Raw genomic sequence first — 18,979 nt, forward strand, 5'->3', positions numbered from 1 at the left:
TTCTTAAAGATACACTCCCTGATTTTGTTTTATTCACGGCACAGCCAAAAATCTTCTTCCAGCTCCCAGCTGCTTTTTTGAAACTGAGCTGGAGGGAGTTTTGAAATTTGGGAGTTTTTTCCTTCATCACTATGAACACACACACTGTAGTGTATGTTCTGTGTTAATGTTGCTGACCTCAGTGCAGCGTTTGACACCACTGACCTTTCCACTCCTATAGAGAGACTGAAACAGTGGGCGAGTATGACGGGAACTGCTCTGGACTGGTTTTCTTCATGCACTCATGAGCCACTTTATTAGGTACAGCTGTTCAACTGCTCGTTATTGCAAATAGCTTATCAGCCAGAAAGGTGATTGAAGTGACTTTGAACGTGGCATGGTTGTTGGTGCCAGACGGGCTGGTCTGAGTATTTACTGGGATTTTCAGCACAACCATCTCTAGGGTTTACAGAGGATGGTCCCAAAAAGAGAAAATATCCAGTGAGCCAAAATGCCTTGTTGATGCCAGAGGTCAGAGGAGAATGGCCAGACTGGTTCAAGATGATAGAAAGGCAACAGGAAGTCAAATAAGCACTGGTTCCAACCAAGGTGTGCAGAAGAGCATCTCTGAAGCAACAACACCTTGTCCAACCTTGAAGCAGATGGGCTACAGCAGCAGAAGACCACACCAGGTGCCACTCCTGTCAGCTAACAACAGGAAACTGAGGCTACAATTCACACGGGTTTTCTCACCAAAACTGGACAATAGAAGATTGGAAAAACCACATTCAGATGGAAGCATGGATCCATCCTGCCTTGTATCAACGCTTCAGGCTGCTGCTGCTGCTGGTGGTGTAATGGTGTGGGGGAGATTTTCTTAGTACCAACTGAGCATGGTTTAAACACCACAGCCTACCTGAGTATTGTTGCTGAGCGTGTCCATCCCTTTATGACCACAGTGTACCCATCTTCTGATGGCTACTTATATGGACCAACGTCTCTGAGGAATATTTCCAGCACCTTGTTGAATTTGTGACACTAGGAATAAAGAAGGGGGTCCAACCTGGTACCAGCAAGGTGTACCTAATAAAGTGGCCGCTGAGTGTATATAACCAACAGGACACTTTTTGTCTCCATTGGGGTATTTTCCTCAGGAACTGCTCGGTCAAAACTTGGAATACCACAAGGATCAGTTTTGGGACCTGCTCTGGTCACAATGTACATGCTCCCCCTGGGACAGATAATATGTCATCATATGTCTTTGCATAGCTACATGGATGATACAAAGCTCCACCTGACTTTTAAACCCTCTGACACCAGTAAATTAACTTCTCCTCATAGTTGCCTGTATGACATAAAAAGCTGGATGTCCCAAAACTTGAAAAGACAGAAGTTCTCATCGTCGGCCCTGAACACATCTCAAAACAAATTCAACCACTCCTCGGCCCCCTCACTCCCAACGCAAAATCAGCTGCAAAAAGTCTGGGTGTTATTCTAGACGGTAATTTGAGCCTGGAGCAACATGTGAAGAACGTAGTCCAGTCCTGTTTGCACCAGCTGAGGAACATCTCCAAATGTAGGTCACTTCTGTTCTTTGGTAACACAGAGAACATTATACATGCTCTAATATCCTCCCGCCTTGATCACTGTAATGCCTCGTTCAGCTGCCTAAACAGTTGAGTTACTCATCAGCTCCAAACTGTTCAAAATTCAGCAGCTAATGATCCTCACACATCACATTTATTTTAGCGTCCAGTCTCTGTTAGAGTCCATTTTAATCACATACAAGGCTCTCAATGATCTGAGCTTCTCTGACACCCTGGTGTCCAAACAGGCCCCTCAGGTCTGCTGGTCTGGGTCTTCTAACTGTTCCAGAGTCCAGGTTAAAGACAAAGGGTAATCAAGCCTTTTCAAGGCTCTGGAACAGCCTCCCACTGAGCATTGGATCAGCTGACTCTGTTCACGCCTTTAAATCTCGTCTCAAGCAGGATCTCTGCTCAGTGAAACAGACAAACAGACCTGCAGCTTGTATCCATAGAGCAGAGGGAAGAGACAGAGACAGAGACAGAGACTGTTTATGTAGAGACCAAGCTTCGGGCTTGGTTGATGGCTGCACACCACCACCTATAGTTTGACAGTATACACATACCTATACAATACGATATCCTTTATTGTTCCCTTGGGGAAATTCGTCCGAACGTCCCAAACAAACCAAACAAGATGGAAAATAAGAAAATACAGGCAGAGGGCAGGTCTCTGCAGATACAGACAACACCACACATGGCTCGTGGGTCATAAGTGATAACTGAGAGGAATTACTTTTGTGTGAGTCGATATATTATTTGTTTGTTTTGTTTCCACTTTAAGGAAAATCCTGCACAGTATGCCTTTAACACGCTGTTGTTCCAGAACAAACTGTACTCTCAAAGTAGTAGTAGTAAACAGGAAGGAAGAAACAAGACTATGAAAGCCCACAACCCAACTTCATCAACGTGGTTTGACCTATCAGATCCAGTGACACTGTTCGATCCCCGGGCTTGTGTTTGTGGGGTTTAAAAACATCTGTCGTGCAGATTCAGAAACAGCGATGTGCGAAGTTATAAATATTCAAATGTCAAATTAATAAAAGCAGAAAGAGCTCACTGCTGCCATCTCATCTCTCTCTCTGCAGATGGTGGAGATCAACACAACGCCAGCGGAGAGGCACAGGTTTGTATTCATGTTGTTTATACGTACAGATGCAGGTGAACAGTCTGCTGCAGACCTCACAACAATTTTGTTTGTTCCTACAGTCACTATGTCACATTAGGTAATTATAGAGTCATAAAATCTGTCAATGGCTTTGCCAGCAGACATGACAGATGACACGTTGGTCCATGACCAATCATCTCTGGTCATCTTTCACCAACATTTTCTGTCATTGAGTTATCTTTGTCCTATTTGTATTATTATTATAAGATACGATAAGAAGTCCTCAAATGAGACGATGATACGTTGATTTCTCCTAGCTATCTGGGATCAGTAGGACCCGATAAGTATAAAAAAACAAACCTCAATGATAAGAAAGTGCCAGTGTCCTCAAACAAGTACTTCCTAATAAACAAGTTTCAGCCATAAACTGATCAGGTTTTAGACCTTCTCTACTTTTGTGTCGGGGTCGGCACTGACTTGGCAGAGTGGCTGCCATCTTGTTTTTACATGGATCCATGTATTGTGCTCTTACTACCACTAGATGTCCCTGTCCCCGAATGAGGACAACAGGTCTAGGTTAAGTCGAATGAAGTATAAGGTCAAGTAAACCCAAAATGTGACATCCTCATAGGACACAGGGTCTCAGGAGGATATTACAAGCGTTACAGTAGAGCAGGCATGTCCAAAGTCTGGCCCGGGGGCCAATTTTAATCGGCCCTCGGCTTGACTTTCAAAATATACCATATGTGGCCCTTTACACAATAATGGTTAATCGCATTTTTACCCTTCATCTCACAATCAGTACGTTTACATGCACAGCTTAATCGAGCTATGCTCAAAATTCGATTTTGGCGTCTAATCGGACTTCTGTCCTTGTCCCAGTTTACATGCAACTGAGAAAATTGAATTACTGACGGGAACGTGTCCTCCTCACCACTAGGTGGCGATATGCAGCGTTTCAGCGGGTTAATACGGCCCCCTTTCCGGTTGACATATTACGTCACTTAATAATAAACAACTGGAGTCAGGCAGCAGACCGGCATTTTCGAACAACAGCAAGATGGATAATCGTACAGCTTTGTTCATCTCGTATGTAATGTACGCGTTACTGAGTTGAAGAACTCCGATATTAGTTGGAGTAACGCATTTACATGCACTTCAGTTTTCCAGTTATAGTCGGATTAAGGCAATAATTTGTTTTTTTTCAAGTATCATGTAAATGTACTGAATGATAGGACTATCATACAGTTTGTAGACAGGCATCAAGTAGTAATGGTTCATTAAAAGGTAAAAATGGTTGCAATTGATGCGAGAATCATTTGCCCCCCAGGTATTTTCACGTTGTTTTATCTGGCCCCCATTCAAAAACGTTTGTACACCCCTGCAGTAGAGGGTTTGTAGTTTGGATTTATTCTTTATGTTTCACAACTGTTTGGTCGAGGCCTTCACTTCAAAAATAGGGAGCCTGTTAAAAAACAAAACATTGCTTGTTATTATTGCAGATAAAATTGCTTTGTCTTAGTGAGGACATTAAAGAGTTAAAAGGCCACAGCAGAGACTCAAGGGACAATCTGCCAGATCAGTGATGGCTGGTCTGAAAAGTCAATATGGTTTCACTATAATAAGATCAGGAAGACACTGTTGTTTATCCTGTCTCCTGTTGGATATTTGTTTTTATTTACAAGCAACGTTACATAACTGCTCACATTATATCTGTTAGTACACTGGATTAGAATATTTTTAAATCATCCTTTACTGAACCTTTTTTTAATAATATGTAAATCAGCATGGTGTGGTGAAACTGTTCTAGGGTCAGATTATAACAAGTTTTTCCCCTCTGTTGTGCAGGCTTCAGATTCCTCTCAGAGGAAGCAGAGCACCTACGCCCCGCCCACCATGAAAGGTAATCACAGAACAGTTTTCAGCCTGGTCTCACGAGACTTAGCAAACTGTACACGATATCCGAGAGTGTAGAGAACACGCTCTGTGCAAGGAGAGTGACATGAATCCATTTCCCCTTGAGGATCATGTGGAGGATGCAGAGTACCTGCAGCAAATAATGTCAGAGACAACAAAGACACTGCTACAAGAATTTAAAACTTGGGGTTCCCACTAGCTCACCTGGTAGAGTGGGCACCCCAAGTACAGGCTGTGTCCTTGCCGCAGTGGCCATGGGTTACATTCCAACCTACGGCCTCTTTGATGCATGTCTGCCCCCGTCACACTGTACCTGTCCTATCTAATGAAGACAAGTTTGCAATGCAATCTTAAAACATGGCAGCACTGATAGAAAAGTTTCTACTTCTCTGACAAGCTGCATTTAAAGCCTTGTCTCCACCAAACCCTTTCAGTCCAGCACCTGTGGAACCAGCAGTAAGCCTTCAGACATGGTACCTAGACCCTCGGTGTGTTCAGACAGTCCTCTTAAATGTGGGCGGGGTTGTTGTCACTCACTGCTCCGTCCAGCACTCGCTGTATTTCCTCATCAGCGGTGACACAGATGGAAGTCTGCACCTGGTTTATCGTCCACAGAACGAGGCTGCACGCCCACATTTTCACAACAAAATAGAACAGGCTGCAGTGAGAGTCTCTCTCCATGGGATATTTCAAAATAGCAGCTTTGTGCATTTAGTCCTTCTCAGGCAAGCTCAGGGGTTTAGTGTTGCTGTAGCCCACAGGAAGTGAGGATTAGAATATATGACCTTCACATAATCCGCTCCAAATGAATCTATATTTTTAAAGTCATTACTAAAAGTGTGTGTCATATAAAAACTAAAGTGATGGTCAAAGTTGTCACAGTGAAATTTAAGGTGTGCTGATGGATTCACGTCATCAACTCATGCATTGAGTAACATTACAAGTTAACGTTCCACCTTAAAAGTTGCCGGCAGTCGGCCCAGTGAATGAAGTGATTTTTTTCTCTTTCATTTTATAGTTGTAGTTCACTGATGTATGAACAGAGGTTACATAAAACCAGAGTGAGCGTCCTCTACTGACCAATCAGACTGCAGGGTTTCTAGCGCCACCTTTTAGTACCAGATCTGTGTGCTAGGTACCCCAACAGAGGGGGGACCAAACATGGGGACGCTAAGGAACGCTTCTGTTGGGACCATCCACAACTTTCACTGTGGAGACAGAAACAATGTGAACTGAACTGAACTGAACTGAACTGCTTGGTGGAAACAGGGCTGAAATGTCAGTGAGTGCAGAAAGACTCAGTCCACTGTTGATGTTTTTTATTTCTTTCATTAAAGTCACAGCATATCTTTCACGCTAAAAATCTTTAATTCTGGATCATTAGGAACGGACACGTCTTGTGTCTTTTAGAAACAAGGTGCGGTCAATCTAATTTAAGGCGTGACGGGGCCAACAGTCTGAACACTGTTGGAAAACATGATCTAAGCAGCTAAATATCAAATAAATGAGAATAAAGAAGGTTTTTCTTTTTAACAGATGCCCTCTGCAGCTGCTTTATCACTCAGTATATGTGTGTGGTTTTATGTGATTTGTTCAGAGCTATAGATGTGATGAATACCTCAGTAAGAACGTCCTCTGACTCTGTGCTTCAGGGTCTGTCATGTCATGCACTGGTGGATTTGTTGCAGCTGTGTACACACCCATCTCCTGATTCCTCAGACTTCTATATGTTTGCTTTTCTTATTGAATTTCTGTTTGTTTGGTTTCATTTTAAGTCTTTCTGTTGTCTGACACTATTTCCAGCTTCACCCTTCACTTGTGTTTCTTCAAGTCTTCAGTATCTGTCAGTGTCAGAGCTGTCAGGGTGACGGGGGGAGGGTGGTGTTTGTACAGCGATTACTTCTGATGGGTTGTTTTTTTTTAACTATGGGGCCCCTAGTTGCCTCCCAGGCTTCCTCTTTTACTTCTGTTATCTTTTATTTCCTGGGATTTGCTCACAGGTTTGAGAAATTACATCATAATTGATATGTTATCTAAAGGCTAATTTTTTTTAAGAAACTGATACATAAACAATCCAATATCCACATGCACGATTAGTTTGAATGACAAATAGTGCATGGAAAGGTGTGAAATCACCTTAAAAGAGTCATTTGTGCTACATTCAATACTCTATATGTGAGTGTGATATTCTGATGTGACTCACATAGGTAAGAGTGACAAAAGAGAGTAAATATGACCTCTGAAATTTATCATCTGAACCGGTTCCCTGAAGAAGTGTTTGGTCACTTAGTCTGAAACTGTGTTGCTGGTTGCTGAACATCACCGGACACGTGTTTGTGTATTAATTCAATATTTAAGCTTTAATATGTTTTTGTGAACCACGACATAAAGTTTTAATGACAGTCTGTTCACAAAGGTGGTTCCTTATAACCTGGAAATCCAGATGCCCCGCCCCTAGCAAATTCAAATGTGCTCTGCACGGGGATCTGGCCCCGACGAGCAGAGCCTGGTGAATCACCATCAGACCAATCAGATCAGTCTATCTGACAGAGGCGGGCTCTGGGCGGGCGTAACATGATGAGGACAGCGCTGCGCTGTAGGAATCTAAAAGTAAACAGCCAAGATGGCAGCTGCCGAAGGACCGCGTCCATTCAGTTTAGCTTTGGAAGAAACACTAAGCCAAATACACACGAGAGGAACAGAAGACTGCCCTAGAAGCCTTCACTTCCAGGAAGGACGTTTTTGCCATTTTGACGATGGGATACAGCAAAAGCATAATATATCAGTTAGCCCCACTGATCGGCAAACACATGGGGCTTAGTGCAATGAATATGTCACCTTGTTTTTTGCTCTGACTGGATCAGACGTTGCGCTAGACTTTTTCGTCGTGCTTCGGTTCCGTGTCTGGTGTGTCCAGGGCGTTATGTCAACAACGCTACATGAAGCAGATGAATGACTTTTTCTCTGCAGTGTGAAAACGGCAGCCACTTAAACCACTGACTGTGCACTCCCCTGCCCACTTGGTGGTAATTGCAACTGGTCAAAATGACCGACGGCCTTCAGATTTTACGGTCATTGTTGTAAAAAACTGGTCAATGACCGAGAATATCCGGTTAACGCGACCCCTGGACTGGATATCGATCTATCCAATTGCATGCAACGGCAATTAATATGCCTCAGTTAGTGCGGCCCCTTGGGTAGGAAGGGTGTATCACTGAGGGCCAGACTCAAAATCTTTCTAGATTTGAGTCTAGATTTCCAGGCTAGGTTCCTTACTTTCCTCTGTTGCAGTTCATACTGGTTTAAATAAAAAAAAAATAGACTGTATTTCCTGATCTTTGCTGAACAACAGTTTTGTGTGAGAGGAATTAAAGGCCTGTCTCAAATATGGGCCTGTTGTTTTATGTTAAATAAAAACATCAATAAATAAATTCATAATTAATAATAATAATAATGATAACTGTCTACATGTAAGTAATCAACAGAAGTGATATCTATACTTTTTGCTCTGTTCACCTGGACAGTCTGAAACTTTAAAATTCTACACGTAGCTTTAATGTGATAAAACTGCTGATTTGTGCTGATACAAAGTGCAACAGAAGCAAAGACAGCTCCCTCTGATAACTCTGGAGACAGTTGGATTTATGATATTAAAATTAGTTACTGTAATAACCTACTGTTAATTTGTTTGTTAATATTTTATTGGCAGCAGTGTGTGTGTGTGTGTGTGTGTGTGTGTGTGTGTGTGTGTTTGTTGACTGTTGCAGGTTTTATATAAGTTGTGTTCTGTTCTGTCTCTGCACTACTGAACACTGTTGTGATGTTTTGAGGAGCGTCTTCACGTCAGAGCACCTGTCTGACGGCTTTTATCTCTAAAAGACTTTGTTGTTGTTGTTGTTGTTGTTGTCATTTTGTTATCATCGCCTGCTCTGAATAATTTATACAAGTGTTACAGAGGAAGCAGCTCTGCTACAGCAACACTTTACAGAGGCTGACGTAACACAACCTTCATCTCCTCTACAGTCTGTGTTTGACTTCAGATCTGTGTGTGTGAGTGTGTGTGGGACAGAGAAGTCTTTATAATCAGTCTGTAGGTGTTTTTGTTTTTTATTTATTTTGTTCGTTTTTTTGGGGGGGGGGGGGGGGGTTAAAGGAAAGGAGGACAGATAGGAAGAAAAACATGCTGTATATCAGCGTGTGTGTGTGTGTGTGTGTGTGTGTGTGTGTGTGTGTGTGTGTGCAGAGCTCTCCACCAGTGAGTGCAGCGCTGAGTTCCGGGAAGTGGAGACAGTAAAAGCTTTTCTTTTATTGATCCCGTCTGAGTGTGTGTGTGTGTGTGTGTGTGTGTGTGTGTGTGTGTGTAGGCCAGTTAGCTAATAGCCTCGTGAGTAACTGCCTACGCACCAAATGCTTCCAGCTACATACTGCAGAACCAGACAAAAATGTTTTATTAATGTAATTAGCTTTTATTCTCACAATATCTTTTATGATCAGGGTGACATGTAGTTTCTATTCAAACTGTTATTTTATTTTTAAACGTGCCTCAATCAATTCAATTTTATTTATAAAGCCCAATATCACAAATCACAGTTTGCCTCACAGGGCTTTACAGCATACGACATCCCTCTGTCCTTATGACCCTCACAGCTGATCAGGAAAAACTCCCCAAAAAAACCCTTTAATAGAGGAAAAAGTGGTAGAAAGCTCAGGAAGAGCAACAGAGGAGGGATCCCTCTTCCTGATAATAAGGAAATGCAGTAATCCAGTTTAGAGGTATCGAACGTGTGGATCAAATTTTCTGCGTCTTCTTCAGACAGGACAGACCTAATTTTTGCAATATTGCGCAAATGAAAGAACGCAGTCTGTGAGGTTTGTTTTAAATGGGAGTTAAAGACAGAAGCCATCCAGAGAAACAATATCTTCAGATAGACAGCTTCTGAATTGTTTGGGGCCGAGAACAGTAACTTGAGTTTTGTCTGAATTTAACATCAGTTCATCAAGGTTTTTATGTCTTTGATGTCCTCTATACGCTGTGCGATTTTAGCAATGTTACAAGACCACTGCATGGCACAGTGTGAGACGTGGATGTAATAAAATTTGGTACGACGTCAAGTTTGATGTGTGCAGATTGTACGATGGCCGTTTACTACTGAGTCACGACGTACGTCAGTATGCAACATCATCAGCGTACGTCATCCATCTGCGCCACCATAGGTAGCTTGCTCACCTGGAAGTTGCAGTTCCTCCTCAATTTCCTTCCATGCAGTGTCTTTTTTCTGGCGGTCATGAAAGCAGCTGGAGGAAACATCAAATCAACAAGGCTTCTGCTGCCACAGCTCCACCAAACTTTCCTCTTTCTGGGAGTTCCACACACTTCTTTTTGTTCGTTTTACCTCCATGGCAAGCGATCATTTGTTTGGGTTTAGCGCCGGTGTCGCAGTGACCATTGTGTCATTTCGTGCTGCATTTCTATTGGTTGATTAGTAGACGTAGGTCGTAGCAGCTGTCACACTGTGAGATAGTCATCCTAAATTTCTGACACCGTCAGAATGTTATCTCAGATTATCTTTGGCTGCAAGACGTTGACAACAGCCGTCCTTGAACCTGTCTCACAGTGCGACGTAAGACCACCGTTTTAGAGCCACGACCAAAGATATCGCCACGTTTCTCCCACGATGGCCATCTTTCGTCTGGGACAGCCCAAAATCGCAGAGTGTATACCAGCCATAAGGCACGTTTGAAGTTTAGTTAATTGATCAGGTTCTGGCTTTACTGATAGATATAATTGTGTGTCATCACACATTCACTCCGCTCGGCGCTCTGCTGCTCCGTCTCCACAGACAGAGTGTCCAGAGTGCGCTCTGCCACTCTGAGAGTGCGCTGCTCTGGATAACCCAACGCTACATTCAGACAGCGCTCCCAATTTATCAGCGCACCACTCACATCATCTTCCTCCATCGTCTAAAACAAGATAACAGAACTCGTTAGCTAGCGCTAGCTAATGTCTGTGGACAGCAGGAGATTTTGTACACTGACTCAGCGACCTTCTGTCCTAAACATACGATTAAACACCGCCACGTTATTTTATTTATTTTATTTTTTTTTTACAAGATGTTGTTGAGGGGAAGCTGCTCATCTGTTTTGTTAATCTTCGTTTGGATTTTTTTTTGTCTTTTTATCCATTCTAGGTTTGAATTCAGTTATAATTTTTAAATTACAAATTTCGTTACTCTGGATTTTTCCCATCGTGTGTGTAGTTGAAGCGTCTCTCCACTAGAGGTGCTCTTCTCTCCTCAGAGCTTCAGCTGGGGGTGGAGCAGCACCTTCTGGGGGCGGGGCTCTGTGACACAGACGACCAGCTGAGTCCAATCACAGCACAGCTCTATGCCACCGCCTCCCTGTGGGACAATCACAATGGGCCAGAGGAAGCCAATGGGAATGAGGCGAGTCTGCTGTTAGCCAATCAGGAGAGAGGAGTGGCAGAGAGCAACAGCTCAGGGGGTAAAGACGGAAAAACGTGCACGCTGTGGCCGACAATATACTGCACGATAAATCTGATGTTCCTCAAGTTGACAGTGGTGCTCCAACTACAGATCTGACTGAAGGAAACTAGAGTCATTAAAAGGAAGTGAGACGAGCAGCCGGTAACATGACGCTGTTTGTCAGTGGTGCGTTTTAGAGGGTTACTGTTTGTGGTGACGAACACCAAACACAGTGCTCCTGTTTGGCTGTGAGCCCGAAACACTGCGCAAACATTTCATTTTCAACATCATCTGGAGTATACTGTCGGCCTTACACACACACACACACACACACACACTTACATTAATTTCATTGGCAAACTTACACTAAATCTCAACCACTGTATTATTTCACTCAACTTCATCTCAATGAACCCTGATTGAGAACAAGTTTATATCTCAGTAAAGCTTCAATCTTCAAATGAATTAAAATGTAATGCTAAAATTAAAAGTTTGTATTTTGTCACACGACAGAGACAGACCCTTCTGTTGAAGAGTAAGATCCTTTTGTTTAACCAGAAATGGCCCCAAATTGCCGTCACAAATCCACCAGACTCCATTTAAATTAAAGGGAAATTTCGGTTTATTTCAACCTGTCTCCTATTGTGCTAAATTTGTTTCAAGTGACTAGTGACATAAAAATAATAGTTAGCATGTTAGCCGTTAGCCTAGATACAGCCGGGGGGCATAGTAGCGTCAGACCTGTTAAAACGTAAGTGAACGGGCAACCTTCAAGTGCAAAGTTAGTCCACTAAACAAGCTTTTTTTCCACAAAGACCGCCTCATATCGTTAGGATAAATGTCAGAGAACATATAGAAAACGACATGTACACGTGTTGTCTTACCTTACCGGTGTGCTGCCATGTTTGTTTACCATCTAGCTCTGCTTTCCAAAGCGCGGCCGAAATATATCTGGCGAGCTCTAGATAAAGGCCAGCTGGATACTACTCCAGGTGGAGGTGTATTTTATATAAAAAGGAGTCGTTTTTAGCACCTGCATCAGGTTTAAATTAAAATTCTGCAGCGTTGAGGACATTTCTGATCTCTCTGGGGTCGTAACTACGCCTGAGCTGCTCTGATAAATCCACTGTACACTACCTGTCCAGCACCAAACCATAGACGGATGAAGCTGGCAGCTAAAGCTACATATTTGTCTCAGGACATGAAATCACTGGATTCTGTTTTCTGCTTTCTAGTTACCAAAGTTGACGATTGCAGCTTTAAGGTTGTGTAAAATATTGGCATAGATTCAAGACTATGTACAATTAAACTAAAAATATGGCATTGAAATTTGATTACTGAAAAATAAACACTGACGCACACACACACACACACACACACACACACACACACACACACACACACTCAGTCTGTTACTAATACGTTGACATTTCAACAGTCTGATTTCTGTGAACCTCATCACTGCTAACAGCACTAACTCTTCTCTCTCTTTCTTGTGGCTTTGCACCATCTTTCCATTTTCTTCCCTTTCTCAACCCCCCCCCCCTTCTCCCCCCTTTTCTCAGATTTGTCATGTGACCACAAAAAGGACGCATCCAGTCCCGACTCCGTTTCCCGATAGCCTTCTTCGCCTACCTTCATCTCTTTGTCTCTCAGTAACCAACCTTTCCTCCTCTTCCTCACTGCTGTCCATCTGATCCCACTAACACACTGCTTCTTCACCCTCCTGCTGCTCACGTTAATAATTAATACTGTATGTTTTCATTTGGCAACCTCCGTCTCTTTCATGCACACAAACAGATACAGAGAGATTTTAGTTGAATGTACTGAATCACTCTAAATTCAAATTACTGTAGGTGACACTGATGGTTTTGCTTGTGTAGAAACGGCTGTGAATAAAGATGTAATATAATGAAACATTTACTGAATGTCTGAGTATTCTTTATCTAGAGACCAGAGAGAAAATAGTTACCGTCGGTATCACTGGCGCTGCTCTTGACTGGTTTAAATGATGTCTTCTTGGCCGCAGATCCAACTCTTTTCCAGTTACTAGTGGTGTTCCTCAGGGCTCCATCTTAGGTCCCCTTTTATTTATTATCTACCTTCTACCTCTTGGCCATATCTTCAGAAAATCTGACTTTTAATTCCACTGCTATGCTGATGACACCCAGCTCTATCTGTCCACCAAGCCTACTTCCACCCACTTCCCTTTCTGACTGCTTATTGGATAATAAATGTTGGCTTTCGTATAACTTCCTCAAACATAACAGTGATAAAACTGAGCTTCTTCTTGTGGGTACTAAATCAACTTTGGCTAAACTGCATAGTTTCTCTGACCACTGATAACCCCAAAGAGACATTGTGTCATCCTGGACAGTTCATTGTTCTCTGAGGCCCACATCAATAATCACTTACTTGGTCCCCATACTTTCATCTAAGTAATAAAATTACTTTTTCCAGCATCGTGTAGTAATAATATCACAGTTATCCCAAAACCAAACGACTTGTTACAATGTTACTTTTCTTATCACATCACTACTGACTTGAAGTACAACATCACATCAGCGGACTCATTTTCGCTCGCGCTGCACAGGCACATCACAAAGCAACAAGCTAATTATGAAGATGGAAACACTTATCTAAGCAGCTGGAAATATTCCCATTACTTTGATTTTGTCAGAAGGAAAGATGACAAGAATGCTGTTGCTGCAGGTAGTTGAACTAAGACTTTGTCCACTGTGAAAAACACGTCCCCTGAAACACCTACTACAACTGAAAGCTCAACAACGTGAAGCTCGAAGAAATACACCCCACCAAAGGTGAGCCCTCCTCTGCTGCCACGTGAGACTAAAATGGAGATTAGAATGGGGCCAAAAATCCTGGAAAACATTATGTCAGGAAGAATTACAGGTATGAGAACTGTGTTCAACCCTTTGAAACCATATTGGCTTGATTTCTTTCAAAAACATGGGAAGAAGGTACTGAGCAATGAAAGAAGAAATGATGCAAAAAAATGCAAGAAATTAGTGAAAAGAAAAAATTAAAAACAAGGAAATTATTATTATTATTATTTAAAAAAAAAAAGAAAAGAAAGTTAAAAACCTGGAAAAGTGCTTAAAAATTAATAATTCTGTACCATAACTTTAAATATGTAATAATAATTATACTTTTTCCCCAGTTTTTAAAAAAATATTTTCTAAATCTATTAATTTTTGCTATTTGTGGGAGATTTCTTACCAAGCTGCTCACTGTCTGTTTTCCCATGTTTTTGAAATAAATTGCACCGACCAGCTCAGGGTTCAAAGGCTTGAGCACAAGAAAAGTGATGTTGCTCCAGGTTTCAAAGGGTTAACATATTTAATGAATGAAGTTTCTATGTTGAACAATGTGGAGCCGCTTCAGTGCCAAAAAGTGGCAGAACAATAAAAACTTATCCGGTCTCACTCTGAAATCATTGAAATCTGGCGCTTGGGCAGTGACTTTAAGTGACAGACATCAATGAAAAAGCCGTCCTTTGACGTTTGGTGTGATGTGCAGCCAATCCCTGTTACAGTCAGGTCCATAATTATTTGGACAATGATACAGTTGTCGTCATTTTGGCTCTGTACACCACCACAATGGGTTTTAAATGAAACAATGAATACCTGCTTAAAGTGCAGACTCTCAGCTTTCATTTAAGGCTTTTTTCAAAAATGTAGTATGAACCGTGTAGGAATGACAACCATTTCTTCACACAGTCCCCCGACTTTAAGGGCTCATAAGTATTTGGACAAACTAACATAATCATCAATTAAACAGTCAGTTTTAATACTTGGTTGCAAATCCTTTACAGTCAATGACTGCCTGAAGTGTTGGACACATAGGCATCACCAGATGCTGGGTTTCTTCCCTGGTGATGCTCTGCCAGCCCTTTACTGCAGCCGTCTGCACTTCCTGCTTGTGTTTTGGGTGTTTTGCCCTCAGTTTTGGCTTCAGCAAGAGAAACGCATGCTCAGTTGGATTCAGGTCAGATGATATGACTTGGCCATTGCACAACATTCCACTTCTTTGCCTTAAAAATGTCTTTGGTTGCTTTTGCAGTATGCTTCAGGTCAATGTCCATCTGCACTGTGAAGCATCGTCCAATGAGTTTTGAAGCATTTGGTTGAATCTGAGCAGATAATGGTGCCCCAAACACTTCAGCTTTCATCCTGCTGCTCTTGCCAGCAGTCACAACATCAATAAATACAAGAGAACCAGCTCCACTGGCAGCCATACATAGCCATGACATAACAACATACCTCCACCATGCTTCACTGATGAGGTGGTGTGCTTTGGATCATGAGCAGTTCCTTCCCTTCTTCCTTCTCTTGTCTTCCCATCATTCTGGTAGTTGATCTTTGTCTTATCTGTCCATAGTAAGCTGTTCCACAACTGTACAGGCTTTTTAGATGGTTTTTGACAAACTCTAATCTGGCCTTCCATTTTTAAGGCTAACCAATGGTTTGCATCTTGTGATAAACCCTCTGTATTTATTCTAGTGAAGTCTTGTCTTGCTGACAAGAGCAGCAGGATGAAAGCTGAAGTGTTTGGGGCACCATTATCTGCTCAGATTCAACTAAATGCTTCAAAACTCATTGGACGATGCTTCACAGTGCAGATGGACAATGACCTGAAGCATACTGCGAAAGCAACCAAAGACATTTTTCATGCAAAGAAGTGGAATGTTGTGCAATGGCCAAGTCATATCATCTGACCTGAATCCAATTGAGCATGCGTTTCTCTTGCTGAAGCCAAAACTGAGGGCAAAACACCCAAAACACAAGCAGGAAGTGCAGACGGCTGCAGTAAAGGGCTGGCAGAGCATCACCAGGGAAGAAACCCAGCATCTGGTGATGCCTATGTGTCCAACACTTCAGGCAGTCATTGACTGTAAAGGATTTGCAACCAAGTATTAAAACTGACTGTTTAATTGATGATTATGTTAGTTTGTCCAAATACTTATGAGCCCTTAAAGTTGGGGGACTGTGTGAAGAAATGGTTGTCATTCCTACACGGTTCATACTACATTTTTGAAAAAAGCCTTAAATGAAAGCTGAGAGTCTGCACTTTAAGCAGGTATTCATTGTTTCATTTAAAACCCATTGTGGTGGTGTACAGAGCCAAAATGACGACAACTGTATCATTGTCCAAATAATTATGGACCTGACTGTATTTGCAATGTTGCCTCGGAGTGTCGGAGGGAAAACAATGAAAGTTAAGGCGGCGAAAGTCCGAATAGGGTGAGCGTAAGAAGTGGTGGATGGGTCCAACAGTCACCGACTTTCACCTGGGAGGTCAGTGTTATCTTCCTGTGAGATTGTTAAGCTAAACCTTGTTCTTTTTTCCTAAATCCAAACACATGTATGCAAACTGGACATTTCCTGTGAAACAGAAGTGTGTTTTTAAAACAGACAACGCATGTAACAGGCTGAACACACCCAGGGTACCTTGCCGACGTGGAAAGTCCATGACCAAACGTGTACATGTGACGAGGTCGCAGTGAGGATGAGTTGCAAAAAGCAAGAAAATTCCATGCGTCTAAATCTGACAAAAAACTTTCTCTTTCTAGTTCAGAAAATATTAAAAGTTATGAACACTGAACCTAGCAGCGACAACTTCTAATTGTGTTAAACATTTTGATGTTTCAGTGAAGTTTACGTTGAAGAATTCAGACCTAAAGTGCCAAAAAAAGCAGTGTACGGATAATAAGTGAAAAGATTATAGGACAATATGGAGAAGTCGAATGAAGTGTAGTAAAAAGTCTGATAGCTACCCTGATCCAGCTCCACCAATGGTACAAACACCCTAACACACCCTAACACGGACCATCCGGGGCCTTTGGGGTCATCTGAACCCTCTGACCTAAAAAATGTAACATGAAAACCAAATGAGTGGCAGCACAGACGAACAGAGGAGTGGGACGAGCATTAAGAGATTAAAACATTACAGAGTAGAAGATTAAAGTAAGGACACAATGTTTTGTTTGTGTGCAGCATTTATACAGCAATTAATGAACATTACAGGCTGCCTCCCTCACATCTGTGTGACCCTACTGTTTGGAGATCAGCCTCCCCCGTCACTGCATTAACAGCTGAACGTCTCTGTGTGTTTGTGAATGAGTGTGCGCTTTATGCAACATGTGTTCATCACATGGCCCTGAGAGGTAAACCATCCACAGATGGGATGAGCTGCACCAAGAACAAAAGGGAAGGAAAGAGAGAATGGGATCGACTGTAACGGCTGGTGGAACGCACAATCTTCTGGTTCGACTTCAGACCCTCAGTCTCATTATGCATGTGTTTGCAATTTCAGCACCTGGGCTTAAATTACTTGAAAGTGATTGATTACACTTCTGCCTGCTTCGTGCTCTTCTTCGAGGATTTAGCAGGTATTTCCTGTTGATGCTGCGTCTGACGTGCAGCTGGAAACAGGATTTATTAGAGGGATTTTGTGCTGCTCACCCTCTACTGCTAACAGCTCCTTTTATTTTGTGAATGTCTTGAACAGTTTAGTTAGAACAAAATGACGAAACAACAGTCAGTGGGAACCAAAATCATCAACACACTGAGGGCTGGATTCAAAATCACTCCGAAAATCAAAGTAAGAAATTGCAGGTCAGGTGGACTGGCTCTCTGAACAGGCTGGGTTGGCTTCTCTGTGGAAATAGTCATTAATAGTAAATAGTAATTTTAAATAGGAAGGTTTTGGCAAAACTGCATGTGATGAATCTGCCATTTAATCTGGAGGAACATCACAGTCAAGTTTTATCTGTATCCTCCCTGTTTATATACTTTCTTTTTATTCTGTGGATTTTTAATCATCTTTTTTTGTTTGTTAGTTTTGTTTGGTTTGGTTTTTTAATATTTCATTGACTTGTAATTTTCTCGTCTCAGAAAAACTTAATGTTCAGTTCTTTGTGTTTTCCTTTAAATTCTGTCCATCATTCCAGTTTTTCCATTGAAGCACTTCGGGCTGCATGTTTGTCTGAAAGGTGCTGTGTCAATAAAGTTGTGTGACCAAATTTGAGATGGATCTGGTCACCGCTCTGGGAGTAGTATGTTTAAGTATAAAACATGTAATTTCCTGTTAATTATCCTGCCAGTACCCCAACAGGCGTAAAGTTGTGAGAGCCAGATCATCGCTACTCTGGGTTTTTAAGGAATTTAAGGAGTATCTTGGAACCAATAATCAATCCATTCAATATTGTTAATTTGAGTCACGTCTGTGTTTGTAGGTAAGCTGAAAGGCTCTGTACCTGAGGAGGACGAGGAGGAAGCCAACGCGCAGGACGACTGATCCAGATCAAGGAAATCTGAGCACTAAAGAGGCTGCCATTTTATCTTTGATACAAACCAACAGACACAGACTGACTCTACTGTCTAACCTCTGAGTGTCACACTTACAAAAATTAACACCTGTGTTTGCCCTGTTTAGTTCACATGTGGTGGAATTTCCCCTTCAACCAAAGCAGCAGACTGATAACCGCTCACTGCCATCACAACAGGTCACCTCAAACAGCCGACATTTGAAGACTTTTGGCGGGAAACTCGTGAACCTTGGAGTAACTTGTTCTAAAGCTGTGAAACAACAAACATCAGCGTCACAAATGTCGTCTTTTAAATACAGTTAAACGTTATTCAAAAGAATCTATAAAAGTTTGTTTATATTTGGTTTTCCTGCTAGCTACTACAGTGCAGCCAAAATAGCTCCCCCGCTAGCTAGCTAGCTAAAACAAGCTTTAGCTAATTAATTAACAGTACAGTAAATGTGTTGTACAACAGATCCGGCCTGAAACTGGTCCAGTGCTGATCCTAGTGTAAAATTTGAAACACATCTGTGCCAGAGCCGGGCCAGTTTCAGCCCCAAGTCACTGATCCACAAGTTAGAGC

The 18,979-nt window shown here is 42.1% G+C and overlaps 1 protein-coding gene across 2 annotated transcripts in view; it reads left to right on the plus strand.

Annotated features, from left to right (window-relative positions):
- Positions 1–18,459, plus strand: part of LOC125903407 (protein phosphatase 1 regulatory subunit 1C-like) — a 30,901-nt gene extending 12,442 nt beyond the window's left edge. Inside the window, exons 4-7 of one of the 2 annotated variants that reach the window (XM_049600316.1) lie at positions 2,651–2,688; positions 4,519–4,573; positions 10,885–11,088; positions 12,635–12,950. In XM_049600316.1, the coding sequence (XP_049456273.1) occupies positions 2,651–2,688; positions 4,519–4,573; positions 10,885–11,088; positions 12,635–12,690 (353 nt within the window). In that variant the 3' untranslated portion in view covers positions 12,691–12,950. Of the gene's footprint in view, positions 1–2,650; positions 2,689–4,518; positions 4,574–10,884; positions 11,089–12,634; positions 12,951–18,324 lie in introns of those variants that run through there. The other variant, XM_049600318.1, reaches the window with a different exon arrangement.
- The last annotated feature ends 520 nt before the right edge of the window (positions 18,460–18,979 follow it).

The sequence above is a fragment of the Epinephelus fuscoguttatus genome, linkage group LG16 (assembly GCF_011397635.1).
Source record: "Epinephelus fuscoguttatus linkage group LG16, E.fuscoguttatus.final_Chr_v1".
NCBI lineage: Eukaryota > Metazoa > Chordata > Actinopteri > Perciformes > Serranidae > Epinephelus > Epinephelus fuscoguttatus.